We start from the raw sequence: 12,956 nt of genomic DNA, 5'->3' as shown, positions 1-12,956 counted from the left end.
TCCTGTGAGGTGAGTATATATTATTACCTGTTTTTATCAAATGGAGAACTGAAGCATTGTGACGTTAAGCCAAAGTCACCCGGAGTCTGTTCAACTTTCTGAGACAAGATCAGCTCACCAGTAGCAACTGGAAGCCTTTCCCTAGTTAGCATGGAAGCCTACGCCAACTATTGCTGCAGAACTTCAGCTTCCAAGTTATTGGTTGTGAAGAGAAACACAAACCATTTTTAAAAATCAATGCAGTCTCCCTAAGTCTGCAGATATCTAGTTTCAGTGACCCTGCTGCTGCTCATACCTTTGCTTAGCTGTTGCAGAGCAGAATGAAAAATAGTTTTCACAGCAGCGACAAAAGCCTGATGACTCATAGCAATACCCACCCAGTCCCACTCCTTCTGGGATTGCTAGGACACTGACATCACTAGTCACACTCCACCTCCAGCCACCCTCTCTTGCCTTCCCACCCCATTAGCTCAGCACCTGCAACAAAACTATGCTGGCTTCTTGCCTCATCTTCTCTTCACCCCAATTCCCCCTGCCCAGCACATCATTATTCAGTGCCCATAATTTGGCCCACAGGCTAAACCCTCTGCTGCAGCAGCATTTTTTGTGTGGGGCTTATGCTCTACCTACAAAACAAAGACAATTAATATTTTACACTTGGAACAAGATAAGCATGAACAGTGTCCTGAAGCACTTCTTTTTTTAAACCTTCCTCCATAATAAATATTTTTCTTCTAGAAAACAGCTAAACCCATCCTGCATTTCTCAGAAACCAAGTGAAAATGGCTTCTGCTAACCCCTCCTGATGGCTCAGCCTAAGAGGGTCCCAGGATAGATACCATGCAACTTTTTACACCAAATAAAGCTATAGCTTGAAATGCATCTGCATACAGCAGCTCCAGAACATTTGTGGTATGCAGATAAAGAATAAACAGTTTGCATCCAGTCTGGTTGAAAAGCTTGCAGACCAAAAAAAAAAAAAAATCTGAGCAAACGACTGCCAGTTGGCAGGTTAAATTCAAATCGAGGCAGATTTTGAGCACAATTTAGGTTCAAGTCAGCTCTAATTTCTGTAAATTCATCAAAGCCTAAAATAATTTATTCCATTAAAAAGGTATTAAAAAGAATGAAGTTTATTATAAAGATGTTTTAAATTAAAAACATTTCACTGCCCTTAAGGAAAAAAAAAAGGTTTACTTGGTAAAGATGAGTCTCTGCAGCCTAAAGCAAATGCAGTAATGCATTATTAATTTAATGTGCAGAAATTACAAAGATCCTATTTATGTAAGAAATACTATCAAGTCTAAACAAGCTCAATAAATGGCTTTAATGCTCAGGGTTTTTAATGTGAAGAAAAAAATAAGCAAACTCTACAAAGCTCTCAAGCAGATTTTTTACACTTGCAAAATGAAGGACTATTTCTCCACTCTTGCCCCCACTCATATATGGTATATACCCTCACTCATACATTTGAAATTCAGTCCAGAAATTCTGGGAGACAAAGATACACAAGTGATAGTCCTGATCCTGCTGCAATTAGATCTGCGTACACACTTTCACAGATATGAATTCGATTAAAGGATTGGGGACTACATTTGTGACATTTAAACCTTTTATTTTAAGCAAGTTACTAGTCACAGACAAACTTTTTAAAATACAAATGGATTTCTAAACCTTTAGAACACCAGGGGAAACAAATCAATTTCCTAAACACAATCTACATTCCAACTGTGTTTACTACCTCAAAAGCTTAAATAATTAAAACAAAAATTCCTGTCGAATTCTGTTTTATTGGGTTTACAAATTCTTTTTCTGAAATTCAATACAGATTAAATTAATAGGGTGGGTTTTGTTTAACTTGTGCACTAGATTCTAAAAACCAAAAGGACAGCTCTAGGTATAGTATTTGTTAGTAAACCACTGCTGGGAAGTTGCCAACAGGAGCTCACAGCTCCCTTTTCTAGCTTTGTCTTATAACTATAATTGCAACAGGGACTGGATTTTTTATTTCTTATTCATACACTCTTAAAATTTACTGTATTCTCTACTAAATCATAATTTTAAAGGGACACCTTTTGGATTAAAAAAAAAAAAAAAAGACAGCAGCAGGAAGCACTAACTTTCCATTGGGATCTCCCACCTTGCTCCTGAAATTCGAGTTGGGGGGGGGGGGATCGTATAAGTTGTAGAATTTCATACCTGAAAGAAAATTACTCTGAAACAAAAAAAGACACAGACATCCGTAAGTTTTACTACATTCAAATGAAAAGTTTAATCTTGCTGTTCTCATTTTTTACGCTTCTAATAGTATTCCCATTGCTCCCCTTTAAAAAGAAGGAATATATGAAAGGGTTTCATCAAAGCTTCAGTTCGTATTCTTAAAGTGTTCTTTCTGCGATTCTTATAAGTTACATAGTAATAAATGGCAAAAAGACTTACCAACCTATAAAATGGTCTTTTGCTCTAGAGGGAGCCCACACATATAAATTTAGCAATGATCTCAGGACTATATTTTGTCTCAAAGTATTCTTTCACCACAAGTGGGTCACACCAAATATATGCAAGAAATGTAAAGTTCCAGCCATCTCTTTTTCTGTTCTACATGGTCAGATCCCAAAATCTACCACTTCTGGGAAAGAATTTAGTCAGATGTAGCATGGATATTTCAGTGCACAATTTCATGTTAGCCCAAGGTTTGTCTATTACACATAAAACCAAGAGGTAATTTAAGATATGTATTAGAATTATAATGCATGTGGTTAATTCTTGGACTCTATACCTAGCCTAGAAAACTGAATTGCTTATATTAGAAACCACTGACCTTATCCATGCCATCAGTTTTTAAACAGAACTCTCAACTGAAATCAATGTGGTGTTCCAATTAACCATACGTTCATTGAAAGTTGACTTGTACTCAACAAGAAATCTCTGCAGATCAGTGGAATCTTGCTCCATGCCTACCAAAGGAGAAAATAAAGCTTTATCTCCCATCCTCAGTGAAAATGAAGGCAGATTCGGAAAATCTTAGCCCACCTGACTTAATCATTATTTTGTATGTTTGAGATTTTCAGTTTAGTAATACATGCATGTACTTGTACTGCTCTGCCGTTAATTAAAAGTACATACTGTACACACACCTTTTAAAACAAATCCCCTAAAAGTCAAATTTGCAGTGACCATGGAAGAAATGAAGCTAGATAGAACTTGGGTGCAGTGCAGATCACCAACAGAGGAGAACGTACCAGAATTCCTACTTGCTGCTTCAACAAACAGTAGCACAGCCCTGGAAAGTAAAACTGAGCAAAAAGACAAATCAGACCTGGTCTCCAAATGTCAGAGTAATTGGGGAACCAACCAATGAGTAAGGAAGTCCAAAACAAAGCTATATTTAGCATACAAATTCTATGGCAATAAGTAGGAAAGAAGAAAGACCTACTGTCTAGAAAAAGAGCTACTGCATCCAACTAATAAAGATGGATTGGTTTGAGGAGGCTTAGAAGGAATATTGCTACATTCACTGATGTCACATAGCATAAGCAGCTATTACAACCAGCCAAAAAGAGAAAGATCTTAAACATAAAAAGCGGTGGAGGAGGAGAATAGAAAGGCTTCATGTTCCCAGACTTAGATTTCAGGCCTGAGTTTATAGCTGTCTCCCTTTTCTCCTTTTGAAATACTGCTTTTGTAGCTGACTTGATTTCAGACACATGCGCCACTTCTGCTAGTAATGACTCCCTGCACTACCAACAGCGTCTGATAGCCAGTCTAGGAACGATACCTTTCATCAGAATGCCTACCTCTAGGTTTCTTAAAAGTGATCTATGAATCCAAAGTGAAAAACAGCAGCATTCACATGGTTACCACCTTGCTACAGAGTACTCTTTCCCTTAGTAAGCATCAGAAAATGCACTCTAAATTGGAATTCTATGATGCCTTAAAAACAAAACAAATAAACTAATAAAATTACAATGTGACACTACATTTTTTCACTACACAAGCTGTTACACAGAGTGACTAATGCAGAGATAATAAAGCTGGATGAATGGTAGCGTTATTTAACCTAGTAATTAAGTGGTATTATGATTTATTAATATATAGCCAAATGCAAATAAATTAGAAATCATAACTGAAGTTTTAAAAACCTAGCTGTTTATTTGGTGATTCTAATCTGCTCTTTCCTAAACAAACTTACTTTCAAAACCAGTATCCCTGCTGGCAACATTTCACATTAGATGAAGTACATGGACCTTCATACTCACCAGCATGCCACATGCTCTAAATAAGCTCATTTTAACACTTTCTCTGCAGTATGTTAGGAGTAGGTACACAGGAAGTATGTCCTTAACACCCTTGTAGGCATGATACTGCCCTGATTAAGAGAAAGGATTAGAAAGTACCTGATGCAAGTGGGAGAAAAAAAATCTTCAGTGACTGCTCCAAGCCACACTAGGAAGAGAAACTGAATTGCTTTTTGCATAACAAAGACTACCACTAGGGGTCTCACTATAGGTTAACAGCAGCATAATTGGAAACAATGTACATTTTAACAAATGCAATAGAGATTTGTTATTGAAGTATTCTCTCTTAATTTTCTCTTATATACAACATGATGTACAACCTCAATGAATTTTTTTTAATTATTATGTCTTTGAATCTAGGTCTTTCCAGAGAATTAAATCCAACACATAGTTATGCTCAAATCAAAAAGTATTGGGCTAGGGAGTAAGAAACTGACTTTAAGTAGAACAGTAATTCTCTGGAGTGCTCCAGATATTAAGTACTCTTCTAAAGAAAATATAAAATAACCAGACTTGGGGTGGGGGTGGGGTTTAAAACAGAAGTTTTACTTGCCAGCCATTCCCAACACTGCATATTTTCTGTACAAAAGGTCACTTTTGCAACATACAGTCATTTTCTCAGTTGTTTAACATAATGAAGGATGGCTACTTCCAGCCAATTAATTCCTTTTTCAACAAGATGGACTATCTCAGGGTGTCAAAAAGCCACCAACTGTCCTCTTTATCAGTGTGACTGACAGCTGCTGGTACCAATCAAGTTAACCTTTCTATGTCAAGCCATAATTCTGTTCTGTCCAGGTTTTCATTGTTAAGGAAGGGACAACTCATTAGCCCCTGAGAATAGGATGCAGTGATTCCTCAAAGGCCCAGCAAATGAGCTAAATCAGCGGTTCTCAAACTGTGGGTTGGAAAAAGTGGGTTGCAACTCCATTTTAATGATCTCGCCAGGGCTGGCTTAGATTTGCTGAGGCTCGGGGCTGAAGCTCAAGCCCCACCACTCAGGGCCAAAACCGAAGCCCAAGGGATTCATCCCTGGGCGGCTGGGCTCAGGTTACAAGCCCCCTGGCTGGGGTTGAAGCCCTTGGGCTTCAGCTTTGATCCCTTCCTCATCCAAGGCAGTAGAGCTCGGGCTTTGGCTCCCCCACCTGGGGCAGTGGGAATCAGGCAGACTCAAGCTTCAATTCCCTGTCCTGGGGTCATGTAGTAATTTTTGTTGTCAGAAGGGGGTCACAGTAAAATGAAGTTTGAGAACCCCTCAGGTAAATTGAACTTATTACTAGTACCAACAATAAAATTGCTAGCACACCCACACACACTCACTTCAGAGGCCTAGAAGGGGGAACATCAAAAAGGTAGTAATTTCTGCCTCCATACACCTGCCCAAATAGATGGTGAACAACCTTTGCTGTAGCTACTCACTTAGTTCTACTCATTTTCCACCATACTCAGCCCAACCATAGCAGAATGCTAATGCACATTCTTCTAACATTACCTTCACTAAAAGAGAGCACAGGGGGGCAGTGACCATTTCAAAGGGAGGAAGTGACCATTTCCACGGATGACACTTCTCAAATCTAGCAGCTTCTTCCAGAGCATCTGCTAGTTTAGCTCAGCCCAAGATGGCCTGTAGTACAGCCAGGTACACCAAATCCTTGCTCTTGTAAATCAACAAAAGGAGCATATCTTTGGTAAACAGCTATGTAGACTAGGAAGGGCTGGCAGCAGGCAATTATATATCAAGATTTTCCATTCATCTTATATGGCATAGGGAATGGGGGAAGAAAGAACAAAAAAGGATGAATTTGAGCAGCAAATATTTGGCAGCTAACTCCAGTCTATAATGCTATCACCCATTTCTACTATTTAGTGACAATATGCCGTAAGAGTACAGATATCCAGATTCCACACACATATTATAGCCCTTCACATCACTTTCTCATGAATTTCTCCAATTCTCACAAACACTAATAGCTCTGCTTCCTTCTTGTTCCCCTGAAAGATACATTTGTGTTCACCTATTACGTTTAACACTGCATTACTTATTCTTTTGGTTTGCTTTTCAAGGGACTGATTTAATCTTTTCGTCAAAATATTTCCAATCTTTCAGTGAAGAGTTCATTGATGCTTCAGGGCACAGAGCACCATTCAAGAGCTAGAATTAATATGTAAGAATTCTTCATTTTATTTTTATAGGATACCATTCTGTCAAAGCCTCCTTTGCTGGAGGGATCTTGTTGAAGGGGTTTATACCATATTGTTATAACATGCTAACGACATTTCTGGGTCATAAACAACCCAGTCCCGATTATTCATCAGGCCCAATTGCAAGACAATTAAATCCAAAATGCTTTGAAGTTCTGGCAAAGAAGAAAAAAGGACTTCAGTATTCTGTTCTTTAAGGAAATCAATAATTGCCTCAACTGTGGAAGTTAATATGCAATATATGGATTTTTTACTCATGTTCAGTAATACACTCTCTCGTATGTTACGTACAATGTTGTATTTATCCAGATCTCAACAATCATTTTTAAAATTACATATAAAAATGTGTTTCTTTGATCTGTTTATTCTCATAAAAGTTTCAACAAGAAAGCCAAAAGAAAACAGCTGAGTAAAGTCTTTTCAACTTCAAGAGACATGTTAGAAAGTAGTTCTGCCTGTGCTGGAGGGCACAATCTGTAATAACTTTCTGCCTTCCAGATAATAATGACAGGCCCCATTATTAACAGGACAACTAGCTCTGCAGCAAGCATGCTTGGCTGGTAGAATGCACACGCACGCACGCACACACACAGTCTAGCTAAAGTACTTTTACTCACAGAAATCTAAGTAAATTTCTATACTCTACCCCAAACTGAGTAAATTTATGGCCTTCCTGAGACAGAAAGCTACTAACATATACTGTTTTGATGTTAATTGGAAGTGTTCAAAATCTCAAACAATATACATATCATTGGGTTTGGATTACCAGCAAGTGCAAACAAACAAACAATCTTAGTCACATACAGCATGACCCAAATGAAAAACAGGATAGTTATATAAAGCATCATACTTCAAAGCTAAAAATTCTGAGAATGCCCTTTCCTCAACCAAAGCCTAGAAAACAGCTGTAGGTCAATGCTCACTATAAAAAAAAACATAAAAATCAAAGACCAATTTACAATGGATGTAAGATCACATTATATGTAATTAAAAAGTAGGCATGTTGAACTGTGTTCAGTCCTCATTAAATGTTAATAAAATCATAATCATTGTTTCCTGACCAAACAATGGTACAAATGAAGGACCAAATCCTGCCCCTTACTCATGCAAGTGAGGCCTATAGGACTACCCACATGGCTAAGGATTATTCATGAAAGAAAGATGCTGCAGGATCTGACTGTAGTAGAATTAATGCCTTACGAACACCAGTGTCCAAAATGGCACTTTTAAAACCTCTTTCACATACATTTTATTTCCTGACATAAGAAAAAAAATAGCTTTAGGCATGCTGAGGTGGGATGACTAGCACTTCATGTGTTAACACAGTACTGATACTCTTTGAAATGCAGATCAACTTCACCACTGGGGTGAAGATGCTTATAAATATTAACTGTATTATATTTGCATGTGTCACCCAGAGGCACAATTTTTCCTGTTAAAAATGGAAACAGAACCCTTATAATTTCATCATGTGTCACTTTTTGATCAAAAGGCATAAAATGACTGTGACAATTATTCAAGAAGGAATAGAGTATAAGGCAAAGAGTCAAATTCAAAATAGCATACTGTTAATTATGGTTACCAGTTTGGTCCAGACAGATGCCCACAATGCCAGAACAGACATTTCAAAAATCTAAAAGGTCATAATCACACTCAAAAGCATTTAAATATGTAACTTTTTCTAGAAAACTGAGAAGGATTTTCTAATGATATGGATTTCACAGTAGGACTGTAGAATTGGACTAAAAATCTAATCTTTATAGGGAGAGACCTATAATACCACAAAAGGTAGATTTGCAGGAGTCCTCCCTATCACAGCTTTTGTCATGGAATAGATGCAACTGCAGTGAAAAAGAACAAACTTTGTGTTTAGGTACTGCAAATGGACTTTTATATGGCATTATGAACCAAAAAAAAAGTTGAAAATATTTATATATTATTGTTATTTGCACTTTTTCACCCTTAAAGGTGTTGATAATATGTACTGTTGAAAAAATGTTATTAAATAAACTGTCCTGAGTTGCCACATTTTTGAATAAAATCCAAGCTTATTCTATAGCTAGAAACATACACAATAGTTATTCTCAGATTTTTAGAATACCAACAACTTAAAAAGAACACACATTTGTGAAACTATTTTACCTTTTATTATTACATGTAACTCCTAAGAGGATGCATGACTCTGAGAATTAAGGGAAAAAATCGTATTTTGACAGTTCTTTGTGTACATTCAGTGGAGCAGATTCTCAATTTGCATAAACTGTTGTAGCTCAGTTGAACTCAATGGAGCTATGACTGTTTATACCAGCCAAAGATCCCGCCAAGCATTTCTCCTCTAAATCATCTGGGACCCAATCCTGTAAATGTACTTTACCCAGGCATAGTGCTTATTGCAGAATTAGGATCTTGGTCAGTTTCCTCCTTCAGGGTCTTCCACACAGCAAAAAGGGGCGGGGGGGGGGAGGGAATTAACATGAAAATGTTACTGTAAAACCACAAAAAATGGTAGAGGAAGAACAATGGGGCAAGCCTACCTGAATCTACTTTTAACCCCTTGCATGAAACTGACCAGATTTCAAGTTGGTGTCTCTTTAAAGAGCTGAGTGTATTCTCACACACATAACCAAATCCAACATTTTCTTCTTTCAGTTGCTGACCTATCCACATTAATTTGACCATGATTGCAATGTGAAAGATATATTTTACTCAATAAAACATTATTTATGACAGAACGAGGAGTAATGGTCTCAAGTTGCAGTGGGGGAGATTTAGGTTGGATATTAGAAAAACTTTTTCACTTGGAGGGTGGTGAAACACTGGAATGGGTTACCTAGGGAGGTGGTGGAATCTCCTTCCTTAGAAGTTTTTAAGGTCAGGCTTGACAAAGCCCTGGCTGGGATGATTTAGTTGGGGATCGGTCCTGCTTTGAGTAGGGGGTTGGACTAGATGACCTCCTGAGGTCCCTTCCAACCCTGATATTCTATGATTCTATGAATTCTATGATTCTAAGATTATTTGCCGAGAAACTTTCTAGTTCCCTGTATTCTGCAAGAAACACAACTAAACTGCTGATCACACCTTGTGAAATTTAGGCATTCAGAATTTATGCCGTTCACCTAAAAATTGCTAACAGAGAGCTTCACAATACTTTTCTGATCACGATCCAACAAATGAGAGCCCTGGCGGCTGTAACTCTCAGATTTCGCGTATCAGAGGGGTAGCCGTGTTAGTCTGGAGCTGTAAAAGCGGCAAAGAGTCCCGTGGCACCTTATAGACTAACAGACGTATTGGAGCATAAGCTTTCGTGGGTGAATACCCACGTTCTCAGATTTTGCACACTTCTAGGCACTGTTCCCAAGGAGAGCTGTGTGGGATACAGAACCCGGTATAAGCATAGAACCGTTTATGAAAGGCAGATTCATGAAATTCAGGACTGAAAACATGGATTTGGGCACAATCTGGGGACAGCTACAATAGTGAGAGTGCGGTGTCCCCCCAGGCTTCTGAATGAAGCGGCTCCCCTCCCTCCCTCCCCATGCTATTCCCTGACACTAAATCATGCCCCAGATGCCATCCGGCCCCAGAGGAGCTCCCATGAAGGCAGAGGCCAAAGCACCTGCCTGGACGCTGTGGTTGGCAAAGAAGCGGTTAAGCAGGCGGCGACCCAAGCGCGGGGAAGGCAACCCACACTCCACCCTGGCCACCACGCCGGCAGCTTTCGCTCCTTCCCATCCCCTCGCTGGCGCAGCCCCCTGTGCCCACCGCCCCGCCCCGCGGCCCGGGACACCCGGGCTTGCACCCCGCCAACATCTAACCCCCCCCCCCCCCGCGCCCGAAACGTTGTGCGGAGCTCTCCACCTGCGTGTTTCTGCCCGGCTAGGATTTTAAGCGGATTCGTGACCGTGCAAATGGGAACAGAGATCTCGGGAGGGTCTTTGCTTGACAGCTGCTAAGGCAAAAAAAAAAAAAAAAAAAAAGTAACACCCTGAAGTCAACCCCGCATTCCCCTTTCAACACCCACCCACCCACGTGGGACCTGAAGGAGACTCTTGCACTTGCTAGAGCCTACCCCGGGGGGAGGGATCTCCCACAAGGGCAGCTTTACAGCTCCGCCGCTGTGCGTGCCCTGAGCAGGAGGAGGCGGCGGCGGCGGCGGCGGCGGCGGGGGGGGCGTCCTCCCCGCCCCGGAGTTGGATGCTACAGGCTCCGCCACTTACCCAAACTGCCGGCGAAACCGTCCATTTTGTGTCGGGAGAAGCTGGGGTCCGGGACCCCGGCGAAGCCGCTCGCGCTGGTGGAGAGGGTCGGGGAGGCAGGTTCATTCACCCGCAGAGCCGCGGCGGCGGGAGGCGGCTGCGGCTCCGCGCCGGGCTCATGAGCCGCACGCGCTGCCTCCCGGGGATCCCCCAGGCTCTGCGGCTCCTCCGGCGCCTGCTGCTGCTGCTGCTGCTCTCACTCGCCGCCGCCGCCGCTGCCCGGGCTCAGTCACAGCTCCGCGACCCAGCGCCGCCGCCGCCGCTCCGGCTCCGGCTCCTCCCGCGGCTGTCAGTCCCGCCCAATAGCGCCCAGTGCTTTCGTGCTTCCGACTCCGCCTCAGTTGGCAGCCGGGGCTTCCCCTGCAGGCTGAGGAGCCCGGCGGGAGGGGAGCAGGCCGACCTGCCCTCCCGAGCCTGGGTGAGGGGCTGCTGTGCCCTGCAGGGCGTGAGCCTCTGCCGCCCTCGCCGCGACTGACTGGGGCAGGCCTCCCTCTGAACCTGCCTGGCTCTGTCGAAGCAGCACTGGTACAGTTCATTGCTCCTAGGCTCTCCTGCACCTCATTGCTCCTAGGCACAGGTGCACCTCGCCATGCTTGTGCTAGGGCATGACCGTGGCTCTAGGCACTGGTGCAGCTCACTGTCTGGGCGTTCACTTCCTTGTCTTTGGAGCCCTGCTGACTCGGGAGCACCTGCTTTTTGATTTGCACGGTGTCCTACCCAGGTGAGGTGCTCTTTGCAGAAACCTGGTGCTGAAGAGCTTATAACAGACAACGTTCTGACAAGGACCAGACAAAGGGTGGGGGAGGATGCCTCAAGAGACATCATCCCTTTTTGTTCACTGTATTGCCTGAGTCTTAATTGATTATTGCTGCAGGATATATGAGTTGCTATGTTTGAACATAAGGTAGGCACCTCATTGTGTCTGGTATTGGTGTCTTCATGTACCTCATCTCTGTTCACAGCAGGCACTTCAATGAGTCTATGCAGAAGGCTGATTCCAGGCACTTAGGCACATCTTCTTGAGGCACTTATGCATCTCCTTGTATCTTTGCACCCATGAAAGTATCCACCTTATGGTGTTGACCTATGCACCTGCTTGTTTCCTCGCAATCCCTTCTTATTAGTAGGGCTCATAATTTCAAATCAATAAGATACTTGTACAAGAATGAAAAGCATAGGCATGCACACACACCTGCACACAGCCCATACTAACACGCATTATGCGGGAAACGCTGCTAAATAAGAGCTGGCAGAAATGGAATCCATCCCCCACCCACAGCCAAGCAGCAAGGTTGCAGCATGCTACAATAGCGACTGTTGGTCCTCCACTTCCACTATAGAGGGGTTCCCAGTCACTGCACTGAGGTGCACAGATACTGGCCATTCCCCAGCCTGCCCCAGCACTAGCATGAAGCACACTTTCCCAGGCCTTCCTCATGCAGAGGTACCATACACAGACTCTCTGCAAGAGAGTGATTTTTTACCCAGTGAGAATATCATATCCATTCCTGCAAGATTTTTTTAAACTTTAATATTATTAAATGTTACCCCTCAGAATTAAAAGGTTTTGCTAGATTAACAACAAAAATACATATATTTAAAAAGAAGATCAAACCAAAATATTGTATTGTTGTGGTCAGCAATCAGTTTGAGTGATTTGGCCAGTATTCAGAAGGTTGTATCCTATCTGAATAACAAGCAAGAGAAGTTTTCATTTATACAAGTGCACATTTCTTGGGGTTTAGAATTAATATTAGAACTGTGTATGGGAGACCCCCACATACATCCAGCGGAACCAGGTTTCATGTGGTCCTCATCTCTTCCCCAGACATGTAGATTTGGGGAAAAGAAAACTCCAGGATGGAACCAGCTTTAGAACATAGACCCAAACTGGCAGATTACTATTCTATTTTATCCTATCCTATATAGGTTCTTATACCACTCTTATCACAGTGTCTGAGCACCTTTCAGTACTGCATTAAGCAGTGTGACTCACATCTGTCACATGTTTAATTCTCTCATCTTTCTAGAGGGAGAATTTGTACAGTGTATTTTCTTGTTTGATGGGGATTTTTTTTTCTGTAAATGAATATGCTGTTATATGTTTATATTAGAGAAGGCAAGGTCATATAATTGTGCCTTGCACTTGAAGTGGAAGGTGGTAAGGTCATGATGGTCCTTAATTCCTGTAGGAATTTGT

General features: G+C 41.7%; 1 protein-coding gene across 1 annotated transcript in view; it reads right to left on the bottom strand.

The window, feature by feature from the left end:
- Positions 1-11,047, bottom strand: part of EML4 (EMAP like 4) — a 257,098-nt gene extending 246,051 nt beyond the window's left edge. Inside the window, exon 1 of the mRNA XM_084623061.1 lies at positions 10,718-11,047. Within this exon, the coding sequence (XP_084479187.1) occupies positions 10,718-10,742 (25 nt within the window). The 5' untranslated portion in view covers positions 10,743-11,047. The remainder of the gene's footprint in view (positions 1-10,717) is intronic.
- Positions 11,048-12,956: the final 1,909 nt, after the last annotated feature.

Source organism: Lepidochelys olivacea (assembly GCF_965140295.1).
Source record: "Lepidochelys olivacea isolate rLepOli2 genome assembly, chromosome: 3".
In the NCBI taxonomy this organism is placed as follows: domain Eukaryota; kingdom Metazoa; phylum Chordata; order Testudines; family Cheloniidae; genus Lepidochelys; species Lepidochelys olivacea.
The sequence above is the reverse complement of the archived record's forward strand: the minus strand, read 5'-3'. Positions and strand labels throughout refer to the sequence as shown.